Genomic DNA, 21014 nt, shown 5'->3' with positions numbered 1-21014 from the left:
TGCCTGAGACAAGTCGAGTACACGGCTCGTCGCGGCTGATTCCCATCGTTTGAATTATCTGCAATGCCCTCGTCTGGCGAAGTGACCGATCCGAAGGCGCTTTTCAAAGGCCGCCTGAAGCCAGCGCAAAAGCCCCCAATCGCCACTACTTCGTATACAGTATCCTCTGCAGGCGCGAATGAAGTGGCCATCAGGAAGACTTCCGACGTGAAACCCCTCGGTTAGAACTGATCCCCAATGAAAGGTTTACATCAGTACATCGCTAACGGGTTGCTGGAACAGTCGAGCCCACAGAGATATGGTCAAGAGCTGTCGCTCAACCCTTCGTGGACCCCAACGTTCTGGAGCGCCGAGGGCGCCAACAGAAGATGTCACAGTAACAAGTCTGTTTGCGCTCATTGCCCAGCACGTGCAACGTTGCCCAGCGTATGGAGCAATGCTTGCATCACGCAGTTTCACGGCCGCCTCCATATGGGGAAATAGGCTTGGCGAGACCTGGCCGGCGCCCCGGATGAGCACTGGGCAATGAAATCGTATCAGCTCCGGTCGGGGGCTGACGTCGGGGGCGGCGGCCCAATATTCAACCCGGTCCGAGATTCCCGTAGGATCAACTCTGACCGAGTGCCGAGTATTGCTCCGCCCCCCTCGTCACAAATTGTCACCCTGCTTTCTTCCTTTTGGGGGCCGAGAACCACAGAATGACCTCTCGTGGCGCAGCACTTGCACTGCACACATTCTGATCTAAATAAAACGAGGTGCATTTGGAGAAGCGCGCGCACACACACATACATCATTGCACAGCTGGCCCACCCCAAGTACATACGCGATTTCTCGCCCACGTTTATGAGTGTAACTGACACGGTGTTACACCTTCACTGGATCCTGCATTTCTAACATTTTGATGATGGTATAAGATATATCATCTTAATGAGATGATAACTGTCGCACAAAGGGGTGGCAGTGCTCGGAGGAATTGTTCGGAGGGATTCGCGGTACGGGGCCGCGAAATTGCCGCCCAAGTCCTCGTGTCCAAGGGATTCTGCAACAAACATCGGATGGAGCATGGCACGGCATTCCGGAGGGATTCGCCATCAGACATGATGGTGTAGGGTTTTGGTTGCCTTACGACGCAGCGGTCATGATACTTCATGGTCGCTTGGGGCATGATTTCTCCGAAAGTACTGCTAAGTACCAGTTGATTCGTCTCCTTACCCTGAAAACAAACCACTGTAAGCGGAGGGTTCTATACACAGTCCCTCTTCAATACAACAGCATGCCCTTGTCTGAAGCCTATCGTAGTCACTATTATGTAACCTGGATTATGTGAGCTATACTGTAGAAGCCCTGGCCTACTAAGAATAGCCAGGATACCACCACGCCACGTGGATGGTGGAGTGGACCCCGGAGCTCGCTGTCCTTATGGGCAGACAAGAAATCGCGAGTGCTCAGGACACTCTTGTATCGATGCTCCATTCTCCAGGGTCTGCGTCTGGGTTGCCATGTGTTCCGGAGTGCTTAGCGTGGTCCATCTCAGATGAGAAGGATGCCCATCGCATCATGGCAGGTCAACCTTCATGTACATCAGTAAGTACCCGAGATCGATACTGATATTGTCTCAATACTTCCCCGTAAGAAAGGTGTATGTGCTGGATATCGGCAACGCACCTATCAGAGTAGCGGCCTCTTCGGAGCTTGTAGTGCAGCCATGACCGCAGGACTGCTCGTGGCTTGCATCACTTACACTTAAGGGGCATCAGAGCGCATGAGCTGCAGAGCAGTGAGAACCCAGTCAATCAGACACGAACGAGGATCAGCTTAGTTGTCAATGACCCGAGAGAAGGTTGCCAAAGGTGGATGGTCGAAGTATCGCATAACTGTGCCTCGCTTCTCTATCCTCCCCACGGCCAGTACTTCGCCCGTGGTGAAAATATTCCAAGATGACCAATATTCTTTTCCAATAAAATCATTATGTATCAGACGCGACCTTTGCTAGATTTCTTACACAGGTAGAAGTGACAAAAGGAAAAAGGAACAGATTAAGGAAAACCGTCAAAGGGAAAAAAAAAAAAAAAGAAAAAGATTAGCATCTCTTGGTTTCGATCCAAGGACCTCCGGGTTATGAGCCCGGCGCGCTTCCCCTGCGCCAAGATGCTTTCTGCTCCTGTTGGTACTATTACTTGATGAAAGGATGAGCATAAAAGTGATTTTATAGCTGGGTGGCTGACGAGATTTGTGCTTTATGGGGTTTTTACATAAGTTGGGATATCTGGTGATAGTCATAAGTGCGCGCTGTGCAGTATTGCGAGTGAGTCATATGCTCGTGGCTGACCATGGTACTGGGGAATAAGCCCTACCTTGAAAGAAACCATTCGGTGGGTTTCACCTACCAGCCTTCAATAGATCAACAGCAAGCCAAAGGTAACGTTGTTTAATCACTTGGGTATATACATACATGTAGGCAATATTTAGTCACTAGACGTCACAGGATTGTAGCTAGGCATTTAACAAGTGGTGAGACGTTGGCTGGGAGGGCTCGGTATGATCATGGAAATACCAACAACCTGTCGACTAATCGTATATTGTAATTGCATGTACGGAGCGACTTCTAGATAGTCCGAGCAGACATCACAGACTAAGGATATGGTATGACTTATCGCAGAAGGTAGGATGCCCAAGTGTAAGTAGAGATGTGCAGGACACAAAGTGCCCTTACTAAATACCCAAGTATGGTGCCTAGGTCAGGGGATCCCAGACCTCCAGTCCCACGCCTGCAACAATGAACTTATCCCCCGGCACCTGTTCCAAATCGCCAGCATCGGCAATAGCGCTATGGCTGGACTCGAGCAGCTGGACCTTTGCCCTCGTGGTCATCCAGTCGACGACCCGCCATTTGAGGACCCGCTGATCGTTGCTTATACTAACGACTGTTGCTTGGTTCTGGTCAAGGGTGCTCTTCAATATGGCCACGCCTGTTATCGCAGCCCCGTGTGCAGGCCGTACGATGTGTTTCCTCCCGAACGCCAACTGGCCCGACTCATCGTTATGCTGCAGATGGGAGAAGGCTATGGCGTTATCGTCTCCGCCCGTGACAAGAAGGTATGACGGGCATCCTGCGCTACCGGTTTGGCGGATATCCAGAGATTTGATTGTGCTTTGGTGTATCATGCTAATGGTAAGGGCGGTATATTGGGCTACATCACCGCCGTTGAGAGCTAGCGACATAGGGGCTTGCCAAATGCCGACATGACCGTCCGTAGCAGCTGTCAATATTTCCAGGACGGACTCATTGAACGAGAAGTGCCGGAGCTGGAAAAAACACGCGCCAGTATAGGAGCCTCTTGCCAATAGACGGAACCCATCGTCTTTCGAATAGCTGTACGTCTGTAAGGTCGAATCGGACAGGGCCATTGAGATCGCAAACGAGCTGTTTGTACTAGCGTCTTCACCCAGCAGCTGGATGTCGAAGTCCATGATTCGTAGATCTCCAATCTCGCTCTTGTCAGTGAAAGTAGCCTCGCAAACCACTCCTACATCCAGATGACCGTTCTCTAGCGGAGTGACCTTCCAGACAAAGAACTCCTCGATGCCGCCACTGCTGAAAAGGTAACTCTGCTCATGCCACTTGAGCGTCTGAATGCCAGTAGTATGCTTCTCCAGGACGGTGATACACCGCAGGTCGCTGCCGGGGCCATAGCGCCAGAGCCTGATGTTGGTGTCTTCCGCCCCGGTAGCCACGAACCGACCCGAGGAAGCGACAGCGTGAATCTCGCGTCCATGCCCCCCGGGCTTCAACGTGCTATGTGATGCCTGTGATTGCGAGAAGACACTGAGCTGCGAGCTTCTGGTGAAGACGAACCTGCATCCTTCCGAAGAAGCAGATAGCGGCGTGTAGGCGAACATTCTGTGCGCGCCGCCGCAGTCGGCCGTCACAACCTCCCGGCCTTGCGTCTCGTTCCAAACCACGAAGTTCTTGCTCCGAAACCCACAGATCATCAGGTCGTTGCTTCCATCAGGGTTCTCGTAGAACCACGCGCTTTCGATGACGGGACCAAAAGGGGGCGAGGTCTCATGAAGTAGTTGACCTTGAAAGTGCTCGTCTACGATGGAGATCCTGTGTACCCTGTATATTCCATCGCGACTGGTCGTAAGAATATCCATAACACCTTCGCTAGTCTGTGAAGGAAGTAACGAGATTGACGTGATTGCGTCCTTTGTGGTGGCCTTGTACCGACACTCAAGCACACGATATCCCTTTTCATCCGATTTTAGTATTGATACCCGGCCGTTTCTTGACCCCAAAATGATGTGCTTGTCGCAGATAGCAGCAGTTGTAACAGCAAACCCCTTTTCTAGGGCCAGTTCTGTCTTCGTTACTTGAGCGTTATCAGTGGAGCTGTCCACGTTAAGTAGAACCGCGACTGGACTTCCAAATACAGTGGCAAGGAAAGATGGCGATTCTGATGAAACAACTGACGATTTGTTGCCGTTTGAAGGCGAAGAAGTTTGGGCATATTTCGTCTTCCTGGCGAGATCAAATAAACCCTCCACTTTGCCAGAGACCTGTGCGATTGGTTCTATGACCGGAACCGAATGATCACGGTAAAGGTATACAGTGCCCGATGAGGTACCTATCAGGGCAATGCCTGTGCTGCTTGAGCCTGCTATAACAGTGTATGAGCGCAGAGACCCGCGCACCCCGGGCACGACGGACACTTCATCCCACGATATCTCCGGCTTGAAAACACCTCGAAAAAGGCGACCAGAGTTCGTGATAGCGAGTAGGCAAGACTCGGAAACGAAGTTGAAGTGGTTAAACGTTTCCTTGACTTTCCTCACCTTCGACTTCTTCTTTTTCTGCCCTTCCGATGCTTGGTCGGCTGAGATCGAGGCGGTGACGTCTGGTGTAGTGGCAGGGACAGGAGCGGGAGGTTGAGTGTCACTTCTAATAACCGACCCGTCCGTGGAGGATGAATACTCCTCTGCGGGCACTTCGTTAAGACAGCTCGTACTTGCTATTTGCGAAGCTCTGACAAGAGATATTCGACCATCCGAGCCTCCGGTCGCAATAAGTAGACCGTGGGTCTCATCCCAAGCCAGTGCACGAGACCATATATGCTTTCCGCTGTGATTATGATATGTTGCCTGGTGCGATAACCGCGTTAACTGCTTGGGGTCAGCAACATTTTGTCCACTGCTCTCCAGAGTCTTCATCGACGGCTGCAAGTCGTGGAGGGAGAGATTCCATTTCTGCACAGTCGCATCTTCCCCAAAAGACCATATATCAAGTGTAGCCCCATCGGATGACCGCCCGGGCATCACTTGAAAAGAGAACTCTACATGCCAGATCCTCGACGCATGCCCCATAGCAACAGCTAGACATCTGCCAGCATTTTCACCCTCGTCGGCAGCCGGCACGATGCTGTCGCCAAACCCGGTCTCACGCGCAGCTGAGAATTGTTGGAGGTGCTGGATACGCTGACTTGAACGTTCCCCGCGGACTTCGGTGATGTCCCATATGCGTATCGTCCGGTCGTCGCTGCAGCTCACGAGCAACGTAAGGCTCTCCCTATCACCGAATGGGATAGGGTGAGAGATAGCGACTCCAAAAATCGAGCCTTCGTGTCCGGAGAAGATGAAAATAATTTCACTGCTGAGTTTAGACTGCTGCTCCATCTTGATGTGGTGCTTCCAGACGACGATCTCACCAAAGACAGTGCCTGAAGCGACGAGGATACAATCAGGGGACTCCCATGACAATGTTCCAGAGAAAAGCATTGGCCTGGACGGCGAAACAATTCTGTCAAATGTGATGGTTGCGGAGCCATACTCAGCTTGCCCCAGAACCAGTTCGTTGTGTGAAGTCAGCAAGGCTAGAGCGCCGCTGGTGTAGGGCGACAAAACGCCATAGAGCACCCGGTCAGGGGCGGTCACCTCTGCGGAACTCCAGGATGAGGCATCACCTGATACAAGCTGCTCGATCAGGGTGTGGGGTACCACTGAAACAGAAGTGCCGCCCCAAAAGAGAATCTGTCGCTGTTCCTGTCGCTCCGTTGGGCATGGCGCAAAGGCGATTCCGTGAATCGACTGCGACTTGAAAATAGGGGCTTGGCCGCACAAGCGCGAGGTCTCGACATCATAACCCCTTAGGTGGTTGTCTTCACCTGCGAGAAGATAGCGCCGGCCGTCGGTCTCGGATGTGAAGAAAGAGAGGGCTGTGACCGGATTCAGCACGAACTCTCTGCGCAGCTGCAGCGCATTCTGGACATCATGCCTCCTCGAGACATTATCGAGAGCGCACAAAAACATTGGAGAATACCGACATGTGACGCAGTCGGTCTTGGCGAGTCAATATCTCCAATTTATCTTGTACCTTGTGCTGCCTGCTGCTAGTTGACTTAGTCGTACCTATTTGCTCATCACTGCATACTGAGGAAAGTTGATTTCATAAATACATGTGAATATTTACCTAAGCTTAGGTGCTTGAGCACTAGATGCCGTGGAATCTCTTCGTCTGTGGGAATGGATTTATGACGGCTGGGTGACAGCCGTGGCTACTCCACAACACCTGTCAAGCATCACCATTCGCAACTTCTTCGACAGTACCGGACAAAACTTCACTTACAAAGCCGTAGTCAGTAAGGCCAGTTACTCTAGTTGTTCAACCGGCCCAATTCGCGTCCAACACTCGCAATAAATGTATAAGAGATTTGACTTGTATTGAGAAATAACCTTTGTTTTACAAGACGATGGTAAACAACCATCAACTACCCGAGAAGAGACCGCCGCATCGATTCAATTGTCCCCAGAAGTCGATCCATACATAGCACCTATCAAAACTTCCATTCACTCAAGGAACACCCAGAGGAAACCCTCAATTTCAATTTCAGCATTTGTTGATTTAATTGTCTTTCGTGTCTCTGTATTAGACATTATTAAGCCCATTACTCATAAAATCAACGCCTTAACTGGCATCGATCATCTTGCCGGCATATCCTATGCGGCCACTGCCTCACTTCTTCCACGGTGGTGCTCGCCATTCAGGCCGCTATCACTGTCGAGAGCAGAGTGGGCCGCTTCGTCTTCTTCATCCTCGTCGTCATACTCATGACCCTGGTGATCGCCAGCTGCGACCCACGAGTCGCGGTCGTTGAGAGGGGCATCCTGACCCGAGAGGTCTAACCCTTCAGTGCGAGCCTTGATGTTGTTTCTGCGCCTCGTAGATAGGGTGCGGGCTCTGGTAGACAGTTTGGATGACACTGCGGCGTTGGAAGTGACCCAGTTGGTGAGGGCATCCTCACAGTCTTGGATAATGGCCTTACTAGCTTCGTAGCCGTCGTAAGCAGCACGAGTCTCACCGGGGGTCACGGGCGTATCGTCAATGAGCTCGAGGAGATGCTTTCCGAAGCCGGCAATAATGGCGACCTTTTCGCAGTGCTCGCGCAGGGCATCAAACTGGTACGTGTAGGCAGACTTTATCTTCTCACGTGTAATGTTGGATAGCTGCGCCTCGGCAACAAGCGACTCGGCTTCGGCTCGAACGAGCTCCTGCTCAAGGACCACAATCTTGGGGGAGTTGGGCTCCTTGTACTTGAGCTGGGCAATATTGTCGGTGATCTTTTGCTTGCCTGTGAGGAATCGGTGTTAACAATGGCACTGCTGTACAACGATACTAGGCGACATGGTGCCACCCCAAGGATGGAGCACTTACGATCTCTGCTAGGCTGAACCGAAGCTTCAATGTTTCGGATGCTCTTCATGGTCACACGGTACTGATCATAACGATCGACGTACTGGTCCTCCAGTTCTCCGATCTCATAGAGAAGTACACCAAGCTTGTCGGTGACGTCCGAAACATCTTCATCACCAGCTTCGCCCCAGATGGAAAGTTGTTGCTGATCGAAGTATTAGTGATATATTCGACGCTTGAGGGGGGTTGAGCAAATGCGACTTCAACGTACTGCCACTTCCATGCGTTCCTTGGCAACGGTTTCCAAGGAGCGCATCACATTCTTCTCCATCTTAACGAGTTGTGTCAGCTTCTTGGCCAGGTCGGGGCCGAATGCGCCCGCGGCGTTGCGGCGGAGAGCGTGTCCTACATCAAGTTAGTTGTTTGCGACATCGTTGCGACAGAATGCGACGCACCAAATGTGCCTTTGCCAAATAGGCGGCCGGCCTTGGTGGTTGATGGAGGCGGAGGGGGTTCTAGTTGGCGCGTTGCGTTAGTAACACCTTCTTCCGTAGATATAATGAATGAGCAATCCAGGGGTGCCATACCTGGATCTGCGAGGCAGTCGGCGCCCTAGTTTGGCGCATGGAATATGTGCGATGCATCTTGGCGAGAGTTGATAGCGATCAAGCGTAGACGCGGTACCGTGTGGCTGATTGACAAGTGGGAGGCCGAAGGCGTGCCTTGTCGACGGAAGGGCCTTTGGTCGTAGTGACAAAGGGTCCTGGTGATGCGCAAGGTCGAGTCGCGCAGCTGGATTGATGCGAGAGTTCCGGGTTGACTAATGTCGATCAAAAGCGGGCTGCGTTTGTTCTGTGGAAGTCGGCGGATCAGTTGCTATAGAGGTAGCCAATCGTTTGAGTAGTGGCAAAGTCTGCAAAGCCGGATAGGGTATATGGGTATAAATATATCGGTAGACAAGTGAGGGAGAGATTTTGGGTGCGAGAGAGTGAGAATGAGAGATGAGGGGTGGTCTTGGGTTGGACTTGTAGTGAAGATGGTTCGTCAATGCTGTTTGTTTTATCCAGCAGCGGGAGTGCGGGAGGGCGAGAGAGCTGGAGACGGACGGACGACCACTGACAGGACCACCCAAGTCAATCACCACTGATGGGAACGTCGGGACAGGAAGGCACTGGCTCCTACGTCATCATCATTGAAAATGGAAGAGTAGCGCTGAAACGGCGCCAGACTGAGTCTGATCCAGCGGTGATTCAGTGGACTGTGGCGCTAGAAAGTGCCGATCAGCCTTCGATTGGCCTCTTGCCATTGGCTCAACTGAGCTATTCAGGCACCTACTAGACTTTCCAATACTATACCGTACCGCAGTACGCCGCATGTACCGCACCTCCAAAGGGGAAATTGACACCATTGATTTCATCCCATCACCACGGCAATGATGACCTCGTCGGAGTGAGACAGAGACGTGCACCTTTCCTGATGCGGATCTGGAGGGATTTTGGGGTATCATTGCACGTCATCTGACTGCTTGCACAAAGACCCTCTGTATTGTTCATACATGGACCGAGCAACTGAGTCTGGGGTGGTCCAAAAGATACACGGTCGGTCACCAGTCTGTAATGGAATGGATCCAAGTCCTACATCAGAACTACATCACTCTCGTCAAAGGGGCACGTAAAATGGTGCATAAAATCCGGTCATAACGACAGTAGTTCGAGAGTATCTATTCGAACAACCAACATGTGAATGAATTTCCGTATGAATTATATCTCCATTGAAGGACTTGATTTATTAGGAGCTTGGAGGTAACTTGACCTTTTACTTGAAGTTGCGTGAAAGCGAAGAGTTTGGGGTATCAGTGCGGCTATGTAGCCACAGGTGTCTGCGCCACACTTCTAATGATAGAGGAATTAAATGGGGCAGACCGTGAGACCAGACGCGGTCGCTTCGCGTCTCCTGAACAAAGTGGCTAGTACTCCCATCATCTTTCCGCCGCTGAGGTTGACGATCACCACTATTCGGCAATCCCCATTATGAATATTTGGATTTGATAACTCACCAAATACCAAGAAAAGGCCGCGTTCTTCTTGGCTGTCCATTCCGGTCAGCAGGTTTGATTGCTGTTATCTACACGTCCTTTCTTGGACATTTTCATTCCTTGCAATCGGGTTCTCCTTCAAGGCCTTCTGTCTGTTCATCGAGTCTGCTACTGGGAGACAATAGTAGTGTCACTACGCGGTTGGTGCCGAGAGCCTGGATTGGTCCATTATCTTGCATGCAATCCGTTGCATGTTCCTTATCATGAACTAGATCTTGAGGCTTTTCCAGCAGTTCTTTTGCACATCTAAACGTAGTAAGATGAGACACTGCCAACCTTGATTGGTCTTCTCCCGTACTTGGCGCATCCGCCAGCCTAAGAAGTTGGAAGAAAAGCCAGAAGGGCTCGCAAGGTTCAGCCTCACATTTCTCGGGCCATTGCGGCGTTGAAGTCTATTTTATCTCGACGCGCTGCTTCCCCGATAAGACCTTTTAGTTTGGATGAAATGGGTCCTGCTCAGGACTCCATCGACCTCACCACTCTCTCCTCGACCGACGAGTCTGAGATGGTAGGGGGCCCATCTCGTACACCCCGAAAGCAGACATCACAGCCATTCTCTCAGCCCGGCTCTCGCGGTCGCAAACCGGGGACTCCTTCTGCACCACCGACACATGTGCCCGCTGAAGCCGCCTCGCCCACTACTGCGTCGCCTCTACGCGGTAACAGAGCGTCGGCTCAAAAGGTCAAGGAGGAGACCGAATCAAACCCCCTACCTTTGAGGACCAGCGTTACGGGCAGATTTGGTCATCCTGCCATGTCTCCCCCTAGCCAGCAAACTCATCAACATGCGAGTCATCGCACCCCTAAGGCTCACACGCCCAAAAAGGCCGAGTGGACCATCGAAAAGCTGGAAAAGCAGCTGAGGCAGTTCAAGAAGGAAATAGAAGATGACGGCGCTCGTTTAACTGCCCGTCAAATTCACTTGGCTTGGAAGAAGGGCGCTCCGTCACAGCCCGATATGGCCAAGAAGAACTGGTTCTCCGAACTCAAATCTAAACCTATGGAGGCCGGCAAGGGGACTATGAAGTTCAAGACCAAGGTATGTTATGTTGCATACCAACGCAAGGTCATACCCATGCGAATAATACACAAGCTGATGTCGTTCTAGCAACTGGGGCCAGGCCGTATTGGGAAACAGGAAAAGCGAGAGCACTATCAGGTGATCTGCATCAAGACCGACGTTGGGCCTGTTCCCAACTACAATTTCCATCATGTAGAGATACAGAAGAATATCCTATCACCCAACACAATGCTTAGCTTTGTGCCTCATTTGCGAGACTTGGCAGATGAGGAGGAGCCCCAGTATCGGCGGTGGCTCGAGAATCTGGAGAGCATGGATAAAACCTCTGGATTTGCTACTCTTAGTCGACCAGAAAAAGTCCACAAGACCATGCAGAAGGAACACGGTACCATTCTCCTGTTGTACTTGGATCACTGGTTGGACAAGCTCGGTCTGGAAAACTGCACAAAATCTACCCTGATTCGGTACATGGCAAGCCAAATTGACGCAGTGACGCCTCAACAAAAAAGCAGTTTGTTGAACTCCTATAACGACGATATCGGGTCCCCGCGAACAGCGAGAGCAGTCAGCATGTTCACCGAGGCCTTTGACAAAGTCTTCGACGCGGCAAAACTCGACAAAAGAGCTGTTACGTTACGCGATGTTTTGTTACTTGACAAGTCGGTCGATACTATTGTCGATACCAAGAAGTGGATGAAAGATACCCCAGGCCAAGTCAAGCCTGTTGTAGAGGACACAACCGTGGAGTCTTTCCTTGAGACCTACGCACTGCTTGGTTGCCTGATTTGCTGCAGCCACTCTTGCGAGCATGGGGAATACGGCGTTGACAATGAAAGGAAACGGTTCTCCATCGAGGTTGTCGGCGGCCTCGAGCCTCTGCTTCGCAAGAAGGCCATCGAAGCTGCAAAGAAGAAGAGCGGTGGCAGCCCAGTGGCCCGCAAAGCTGAAAAGCCTTGCGGCCAGGACTGCCATGTATATGGACCGCGTGGTACAAGGGCAAAGCCGTGGAGCGAGACCGAGATAATGCTGCTGAGGACTTTCGTTGCCACTCTCTGCGATACCAACATTCCAGTACAGTGTGCAACAGCTGTGGCAACGGGCAGACCCTGTTGGGACGTGAATCGCCAATTTGAAAGGCTTCATCTCAAACCCACGGTCGAGTCGCTGCAGCCGCCAGTGAAAGCCAAGTCAGTCAGCTGGTACGATCGCCACAAAAAGGTGCTCGTAGGCGATTGGCAAGAACAAACAATTACGCATGAGCATCAAAGAAGAGATCATTTTGATCCGTGCTCCCACGAGGGACCTTGTGATAGCCGATGTCCCTGCGTTCAGCACCGCGTCATGTGTGAACGCTTCTGTCGATGCACTGCTGAAACATGCGCGATCAAGTTCACAGGCTGCGCTTGTCATTCCTTTGGGAAGTCGTGTCTTCCGAATGCAAAATCAAAGGACCAGAAGAGCTGTGTATGCGTTCAGCTCAATCGCGAATGCGACCCGGTCCTCTGTGGCAGTTGCGGTGCCCTAGAACGTGCAAATCCTCGAAACGCAGATAATGATCACCTCTATACAACGGGATGTCAGAATGTTGCTCTTCAGCGAGGCAAAGCCAGGTCTCTTGTACTTGGTAACTCCATGATTGAGAACTGTGGCTACGGTCTTTTTACGGCACAAGATATCTCCCAGGACGATTTTGTCATTGAATACGTCGGTGAGCTGATCAGCCAGGATGAGGGAGTTCGCCGAGAGGCTAGGCGTGGTGATGTGTTCGATGAAGAATCGAATGCATCCTATCTGTTCACGTTACTTGAGCAGGAAGGCATCTGGGTGGACGCAGCTATATATGGAAATCTAAGTCGCTACATCAACCATCAGGATGATGGCGATAAGCGTGGGTTAGGATGTAACATCACCCCCAAGATTCTGTATGTCTGCGGCGAGTATCGGATCAAGTTCAGCGCGATGCGTGACATCAAAGCCGGCGAGGAGCTCTTTTTCAACTATGGCGAAAACTTCCCCAACCTAACCAAGAAGCTGCTTGACGAACAGAAGGAGGAAGAGAAAGAGAAAGTCAAGAAGCGCAAAAGCAAAAAGGAAGATATAGACAAACCCAAGAAACCCAGGGGTCGCCCGCCCAAGAAGCGAGGGCGCAAGCCAAACAACAACAAAAAGGCGTTTGCGGCTGCGAAGGTCGATTCGGATCTAGACGACGATGAGGAGAATGCAATGGAAACACAGGCTGGAGAAGATCCGTTCAGAGACGAAAAACCAAAGAAACGTAAACGTGCTAAGGTCGAGGATGAGTCGGAAGAAGAGGAATACCGGCCCGCGGCAGCCGTTTTGGATGCTTCGGCTCGTGGTGGTAACCGCAAACGATTCAATACCAAAGCCACCACGTCTAGCAAATCCAAGACCGATAATCTCTTCACCAGAGCCCACCTGAGCGTAAATCGCCCCGAAGCTTCTACTGAGCCGGAAACAGACGACGGCCCTTTGCAGACTACGCCGAAAAGACGTGGCAGAAAGGCACGCAAGGTCGTTGCCGACGATCATGACGATGGAGAAGTTCATGGAGAAGCCCCAGCAGCACCGGCTGCGAGTGTCAGCGCCAGTGCCACCCATCGTAGCGGAGGGAGCCAACGCTCTACCCGTCGTCATCCAGTAGTCGGTCGTCCCGTGATGGGCGGTAACGCCGCCCACGACACTGACTCGGACGAACACGAGGATAACACCCCTAGTCGGAGACGTACCCGTCGCGCAATCAGACACACCGCCCTCGAGTCCAGTCCGCTCTCGGTGCCGGCTGCTGACGACGACGTTGACATGGTTCGGCCACGCCACCATAACAACACGAACAACAACCGGCGCGCATCCGAGGTTAACGGCAGCGAAGACGACCTGAGTGCCCTGGGCGGCGACGGCGGCCGACGCAGCCGTGGTCACGGTCATGGCCATGGCCACGCTGGGAACGACGACGCGGATGGCGGATCGCGGGCGGCGGACGACAGCGACGGGAGTAATGTGATCGATCGCACCCGCATCCGAAGACGACCAGCGAGATATAGCGACTAGGTGCGCCAAAATCTTCGCCGTCTACATTGAATTTGCGGAGACCGGATGAACGACCAACAAACCTGTGATTGTGTCTAGAATCTGATGGCAGGTACGACACCACGTTAATCACGACGTATTCGCTTAATGCCTCGTTTCCGTGGTGTATAAACCCTGCCAGGCAGTATGATAGAGTCGTTTCTTGTCTTTCCTGCCGCGGCCAAGGCGTATATTGGCAATACTGAATCTTTCTTTTAAGATAGGGGAGGAGAGGAGACTGAGGACAGGAAGATAGGAGAAGTGGAGGCAGCCTATCTAGGCCTGGGGCTGTACAGTAGTATCATCATATAATAAATCGCAGCGGTTTCCTTCGTCATGCAATTTTTTGGGTGATTTAATTTTCCTTCTCAATCGTCGCTTGGCCTAGGCCATGGACAATAAACATCTCCCTCGTGAGAAGTTACATACGAGTATCTGGATGAATAAGGGTAATTAATTAATGGCCAAAGTGGTCATGGCTCCTGTATTGGATCATACTGTTTTCTAACCACACGTCCCAGGCGACGTCCAGACATGACGATCGGCGCAGTACAAGCCACCAGGACATCCGAGGAGTAGGTATTTGCATAGTAAATATAGATCAAGATGGATTCAAACACCAAAGTCCCATCCATTAGCTACTTTGTGACTCCAGTTGCTGATAGAATGAGGAATAAGTAGCGCCGTCGGCCTATCCTCGAGATATGGAGAGGATAGGTAGTAAGAAACTCGATTAGTATACATCAACAACACCAGCACAATCCGTCTTCTACACGTTCCACACTCCAGCAGCCACCATGCACTCTTGGCCCCCTCTCTCGCGATGCTTCACTAACCGTGTGAGTGAGAAAAACCCATTGGACATTTACATTTGCCAGCCAACCTTCCCACCAAAAAAAGCATGCCCTCTTCTTCTGTAAACGGATTGTACCGCCTATTTCCACCATAGAAGCAAGTGCAGGACAACGTTTTCTACTGCAGTGTGCCTCTCTGTATGCGTATGTATGTGTGTAAAGCATGCCCATTCTCTACCGACAGGACTTTAGGGCAAAGTGAGGAAAGGCCGTTCCAGGTCTCCATCCCCGCCATTGAACATGGATTTTTACGTCCATGTCCAAACTGTTCGCTGTGGTGTGCTCGTAAGTTACCGTAGATCCGACTCGGCTAAAGATCGTTTGGCGCCACCCCTGATCACCGAGCGCATCATGAAATATGATGTCCCTGGTCGACTTGGGGTTGACTGTGCTCTCCTATTTCAAAGAATGTCCGGATCCATACACAAGTGAGTTGGTTGGGCCAAGCTCTTAGGCAAGGCCATGATCGTTCGATACCTCGAACCAGTGCACATCTATCTAAGCTCGCCTATCAACAAGCTTACCCTATACGCTCTGGGGGTATACGTTCGCAGGCTACAAAACCAGGTCAGTCCAGATGCTTGCCACGGTCGTGCAACACACGCTTAAGATGTTAAACTTACAGGACTGTTCAGCATTGTGTTGCGCTTGTTCCTTCCTTTCTTGATGTGACTCTTCAGGGCGGAGGAGTCCAACGGCTTGAGTAGCTCGAAACTGCATAGGAGCTCGGACGACACTGACATGACGGCTCCCCAGTTATCAAACTCGCCACAGTACTATAGAGGATGATTAGCATTACGCCTTTACGCTGCTGTTGGTGACGCCATGAACACTTACATTTGGTGCACTGAAAACAGTAACGAGGACTCTATCGTTAAAGAATTCGTAGCCATCCTCGACCACCATATGGGCCCGGCAGACTAAGTCAAAATCATGCGTAGTCAGGAAATCGGTGATGACTTTCTTTCCAAAACAGTAGCTAACGCCACGCTCGTTGGCCTCCCAATCTTGTTCCATGTCGGCCGGGTCAGACCATAGGAGATCGTTGAGAAGACCATAGTCAGGAACGTCAGTAGGCCGCGCAATGTTACGAATATCATCCATATGACTGAGAGCTGGCGATAGACCGCCGTGGACACAGAATATCTTTCCTGCAACAATAGCTGCAATCGGCAGAGTGTTGAAGCAGTCGATAAATGTCTTCCAGATCTTCACGTTGCAGCGGCGCTTGCACTCATCGTAAAATCCGTAGACCCTGGTAACGTTGGCGCATTCGTGGTTGCCCCTGAGTAGGAAGAAATTCTCGGGGTATTTGAGTTTGTAGCATAGCAGGAGCAGTATCGTCTCGAGTGACTGCTTGCCGCGATCGACGTAGTCGCCAAGGAATAAGAAGTTGGCGTTGGGCGGGAACCCACACATCTCGAACATACGAATAAGGTCTGTATACTGTCCGTGAACGTCTCCCACAATCTTCACCGGGGCATCCAGTTCGAGGAGAGCTGGTTGTGTGAGAAAGCACTCCCTGGCCCGTTGGCAGATTGCGACGATCTCAGCATTCTTGAGACACACGCCCTTGGTAACCTTTCCAGCATACGCAGCATCTAGTAGTCGCTTGATGAAGTCGTCTAGATCAATATCCTTAATGTCCCCCATAGCGACCCCATTAGGTGACACCTCTTCGGGATTTCCTTCGACAGAGGAATTTGGGGCATTTCCGGTCACGCTGTCCTTCCTAACCAAGATTGACTGGCCTGGCTTCCCGGGGATTTGGGAACCCGGGTTGACGCCTCCTGTGGGAGGTTGGTCTGACACGTGGTCGACTTCCCCGCTAGCCTGGGCAGCGGTGATATCGGCGTGGCCTGTTGCCTTCGTAGAGGTGGAGTGGATGGGCGATGGCGGCGGTTGAGAGTCATCGAGAGGAGACGTGGGTCCATCCGGCGACTGGGGCGACTCGGGAGAGTCTGGAGCAATGGCGGGATCTGATGAACGACCAGCCCTCGATCTAGAGCTTCGCCCCGACTTCACGGATGCGGCATCCGACTTCTCAACAGCAGCAGCAGCATCGCCGTTGGATAGCAAGGTCGAGTTCCTGGGACTGTCCGTCTTCCCACCTCCTGGTATCTTGGATCGTAAGGAGCGAAAGGAGCGGGTCGAATCCTTGGTGTCTGATCTGCTAAAACTAGGATAAGACTGCAGGTTATCTCCAGGGCCGCTGCCCTTGGAGAAGCCTCCTTCTTTGGAGGTCTGATTTCCCATAGTATGTTTCCCGGGCGTCTAATGAGTACAGAGTTATATGTAGGAGACCGGAGGTACGCTTCGTGGTCCACCGAGGCTATCCTCACAGCCAGCCGCTACCCGACGTCGGGGTGACTCGACGAGGTTGTTGCAAGATTGGGGGAGAGTTGCAGGTCGGGTTAGGGAGGATGGAAGAGCCGTTCGAGGGCGGAGAGGATGAGGGTGATGGAGGAGACTCGAGGCGCCGTGATTGCGTCCGTGGTTGGAGATTGGCTGCAGCAGAAGAATCGACGTAAGTAACTTGAGTAGGCATCAACAGTAACGGAAGACGGTCGCCGCCAACTACGTGCAGCAAAACGGAGTGGGTAAATCCGCGGCCGGCAGTTCAAAGGACAAACAGAGTACCAAACACGGGAAAGGCAAACACTAGATACTGGCAATGAATGCAATGCTTGTGCTGGCGTGTGATCGAGGTTTTGGAGAAAGTAACCTACTGCTAAGAGCGTATGTGTATGTGTGAGGCTATGACGATGTGGTGGGTAGTGTGGTGTGGGAAAGTACGGGTTCCGGCCGGGCAAGACAGACACAGCAAATGGTCAAAAGATTGGGTTGGCTTATTTTCCAACCTCAGCCGCATTCAACCGCGTTGTGGGGTGGGAAATCTAGGCCTCTTCGGAATTGCGTGATTCGAGTTTGGTCTGCGTTCGATGAAACAGGACAATTGTTCAGACGTCCGGCTTTTTCGCTCCAGCACACCCAGTGAAGAAGCAGTCAGTAGTACCAAGTGCAGAACAAAGCGGCAAAGACGGCCACTACGACGACGACGAAGACGACTACGACTATTTCTGCTGCTCGACTTGAAAGAACAAGAGGAGGAGGAGTAATAAGAGGGGCATAGGGGAAGCCGGAGTTCTTAGCGCGTCTAAAGCAAGATACACTGGCGAGCCCTTTTAAAAGCCCTGCCGAGTTCGTTATGATGCTACTGAAGTAGTAGGCAGGACCGTAAGTTAGAGGATGATAAGCGGCCGAGCGTCGAAGATGGTCTGGTCTGGTCTTGGGAGGAAATGCGGGAAGAGCAGAAGGAGCACCTCGAAGTGGCGGTGCTCGATCGATCACTTTGGGATGGGCAAGAGAAGAGAGATTGAAGTGAGGGAGGGGGGGGGGGGGTGGTCTGTTCTCGCAGAAGGACGATTCTCTTCCAGCGTTCAAAAGTAGAGAGAGACTTGCTGATGAATCGGGCGCAGCGCCAAGAGCCACGATGGACGGAGTGCTGGTATTGCAATGCTGCAGCAGCGTCGATGGCGATAGTTGGTTGGTTTGTTTAGTGTTGGCGGCAGGCTTCCCGTACGACGAGATGTTGCAGCCAAGTCTCTGAGCCCGATAAGCTGGTAGCTGCTTGCTGCTTGCTACAGCATGTGGTGAGCGCCAAGATCCAAGACGATTGGTTTTGCCGCACGTATGTATGACATGCACCGGGGTTTTTTTTTTTTTTTTTTTCGAATGTTGCCGTCGTTGTCGCTTCGGTCGTGGGCCTCTCAGAAGTCGAAACGCTTACTACTCCGGCGGGATCTGAGCAGTAGCAGCAAGTGGTCTGCCGGGCGCGGTCTACAAACAATTGCGGCAGCCTCTTGTATGCGAAAGCGATCCACGGGCGGGTGTTAATCAGTTCCCACTTACAGAATATATCATCTACATACAGTTCTTATCATATACCTACACAATCTATTGATTGACTATTAAATTGACGACGGACGTCACCAGCATGCTGAAGACGACGATAGAGTACGAACCCCCCTTGGCCCTTGTCGGCAGTCAGGCTTCACTTGCTGTCAAACTGTCCCCGTTCATGCCTGATGCAGTCCAGGCTTGGGCCAACTGGAGAAAATGTCCCACGACTCCCACCAATGTAGGCTTTTCCAGGCGGGGCGGTTGAGCCTCTCCAGGCTTCACCGAGTCACATTTGGGATCTGGAAGCAGAAAAAGATTGTCAGAAGCGTCGAGACCGACTACCTGTCGCTCCTTTACCTCAACCCCATAAGAGGGAATGATCCGACTGGTTTTTTCTACCACAGGTATCTCGATGGGCAGCAATGCGGAAAACCTAGGCTCAAGCGATATCGTGTGGTATATTGCTGTTGTTTTCTCTCTTCCGGTGCTTTCTGGGCTATGAAGTCGGGATTTATCTACCAAACGCCTGGAAACACCTAATGGCGACGCGACAACATGTCTTTCCGCTGCTAGCTGCTCAATGGCTGGCCCATTTGTTGGGTAACGAACAGAACCCCGTGCGGACCTGATGATCAAGGTAGTGCATGGCTTATGGCATACATATTCAATAGCCAGTCCCGTACACACTACCTCGTGAATAGTGACCGTCACGCGACGCTGGGTCCAGGGGTTCTCGCATGCACACATGGACCCTGGACGTCCTTGTGATTCAACTATTCTGCTCAAAAGTCACCGTGGACCAAGTAGATCCCCGGTAACGGTTGGACATCGCTTTCGATGCTTGTTCCAGCGTGCATGTACATAGGCATGTGCCACGACCAAATCACTGCAATCGCAGTGAGCGGGACGATCCGGATCAAGTATATCGTCGCAATCCTTCGCTTAAGCACTAGGCGAGATATCGACACGAATGAGCCCGATACGGTTCTTTTGGGGTATGTTTTAAAGGACCTCTTTTCAACTAGAGTAGGTCCTAATGATAGCTATCGAAAACCTACATGTAGATACCCCAATCGGCTTCTAGTTTTTGGGGAGTATGTATGTAAACCGCCGCCTATATCAACCAGAGTTCTTGAACATGTATTGGGGTGTTTATGCATGTTTGTTAAGCTTCTTTTGGTTTGGTCTTACGACGGGCTGCTATTATGTTACTGCATAGCAACATACATTTATTAGAGCCATCCTTAGCAGGCAATGCCGTAAGCAGTGCTGACGCGCAGGAAATCCGACACATCGCATACCGAATCGAAAGGTGGGCGTCCCTGATCTACCACCATTGTGGTAAATCGGGCGAGTGTGTACGGGAACCATTTTCATATATGGGGTAACACATATGTAGATATATAGACCTTCTCGGTAATGCTGTCGTTGTCATAATAACGATAGTAGTAGGTTGGCAAGGTCGGGATGTATAGGTAGGTAGATATAATACTTGGCCATCCCTATAAGAGGGGCCAGCTATTTTTAGATATAGGCGGGTTTGTTTTACTTCGGAAATCGAGCCCCCGTCTGTGCATTCTAGTATGACGCCTTTCCGATACAACAGGAATTGCTTACTACTGAACGTAGTAGTATCTCGAGGGTAACCCATTTGTTCGTGTGTTTTAAAGTGCACATTGCCTGCTTCGTCGAGCTGAGAGCCGGGCTTGACTGCGCCGGATTCCCCACTGATATGCAAGCCGCGTAACTTCCCAGCCATCTCCCACCACCGCTGAGTCGCTGACCGCGGCGGCCATGGAACGCTACTCATCTTTGAGGCTGGTTCGCTAGGGAAAAGAAATGTATGTCGGGCCTCGTCTCTTGCTTCACCGATGAACCTACTTGTGATAACTTTCGTAATAGATTAGCATTTATCCAACAAATGCAGCGGTAGGGATTCAAGGCACTAGTTTGTTCTTGCAGCAGCATGCGCGTTCTCTTGGAGGAGGGAAAAAAATCCCTTCAAGAATCCATGGATGATCAGCACACAAATCTCCTCCACAGGCAAGCTGATCCCTCCTGTGCCGCCCTAGCAACCACGACTCACAACATCTCCCCAGGCCTCCCAACAGACGTCATGCATGCATGTTTCCAGGGACCAAGGAAGTGGTTACACTCAAACAAAGACAGAGTCCGAATATTGAAATGCCGAGAAAAGCGATCGAATGAATGCCCTGGTCTTGTTCTTGGCCCGCGAGTCGAGGGTTTCACCATCATCCGGACAACGGACATGCACTTCAGCTAGGACAATCCAAAAAAAAATCGTCAGCCTGGTGGTAAAAACGAGGAATCATCATTCCTCTCTGATGAGACTCGGATGGCGCGTCC

General features: G+C 51.5%; 4 protein-coding genes across 4 annotated transcripts; 1 reads left to right on the top strand and 3 right to left on the bottom strand.

Annotated features, from left to right (window-relative positions):
- Positions 1 to 2733: 2733 nt before the first annotated feature.
- PG994_007570 (WD domain-containing protein) lies at positions 2734 to 6306 on the bottom strand (the record flags this gene model as incomplete). The annotated part of the gene is made up of 1 exon (XM_066858979.1): positions 2734 to 6306. One exon carries the CDS (start codon positions 6304 to 6306, stop codon positions 2734 to 2736), a length of 3573 nt encoding a protein of 1190 aa, XP_066715921.1.
- Positions 6307 to 6993: 687 nt separating this feature from the next.
- Positions 6994 to 8331, bottom strand: PG994_007569 (sphingolipid long chain base-responsive protein LSP1; the record flags this gene model as incomplete). Its single annotated transcript, XM_066858978.1, has 5 exons — positions 6994 to 7625; positions 7709 to 7892; positions 7959 to 8092; positions 8143 to 8173; positions 8275 to 8331. 5 exons carry the CDS (start codon positions 8329 to 8331, stop codon positions 6994 to 6996), a joined length of 1038 nt encoding a protein of 345 aa, XP_066715920.1.
- A 1896-nt stretch (positions 8332 to 10227) lies between these two features.
- On the top strand, positions 10228 to 13872 carry PG994_007568 (uncharacterized protein; the record flags this gene model as incomplete). Its single annotated transcript, XM_066858977.1, has 2 exons — positions 10228 to 10821; positions 10891 to 13872. The coding sequence occupies 2 exons, from the start codon at positions 10228 to 10230 to the stop codon at positions 13870 to 13872; spliced, it is 3576 nt and encodes a 1191-aa protein (XP_066715919.1).
- Positions 13873 to 15269: 1397 nt separating this feature from the next.
- Positions 15270 to 17000, bottom strand: PG994_007567 (calcineurin-like phosphoesterase domain-containing protein; the record flags this gene model as incomplete). The annotated part of the gene is made up of 3 exons (XM_066858976.1): positions 15270 to 15299; positions 15368 to 15520; positions 15582 to 17000. 3 exons carry the CDS (start codon positions 16998 to 17000, stop codon positions 15270 to 15272), a joined length of 1602 nt encoding a protein of 533 aa, XP_066715918.1.
- Between the last annotated feature and the right edge of the window lie 4014 nt (positions 17001 to 21014).

This window comes from Apiospora phragmitis (assembly GCF_038363925.1).
Source record: "Apiospora phragmitis strain CBS 135458 chromosome Unknown utg000007l:1.0-2108841.0:1.0-2111359.0, whole genome shotgun sequence".
NCBI lineage: Eukaryota > Fungi > Ascomycota > Sordariomycetes > Amphisphaeriales > Apiosporaceae > Apiospora > Apiospora phragmitis.
Note: the sequence above shows the minus strand (reverse complement) of the source record. Positions and strands in the feature narration are given on the sequence as shown.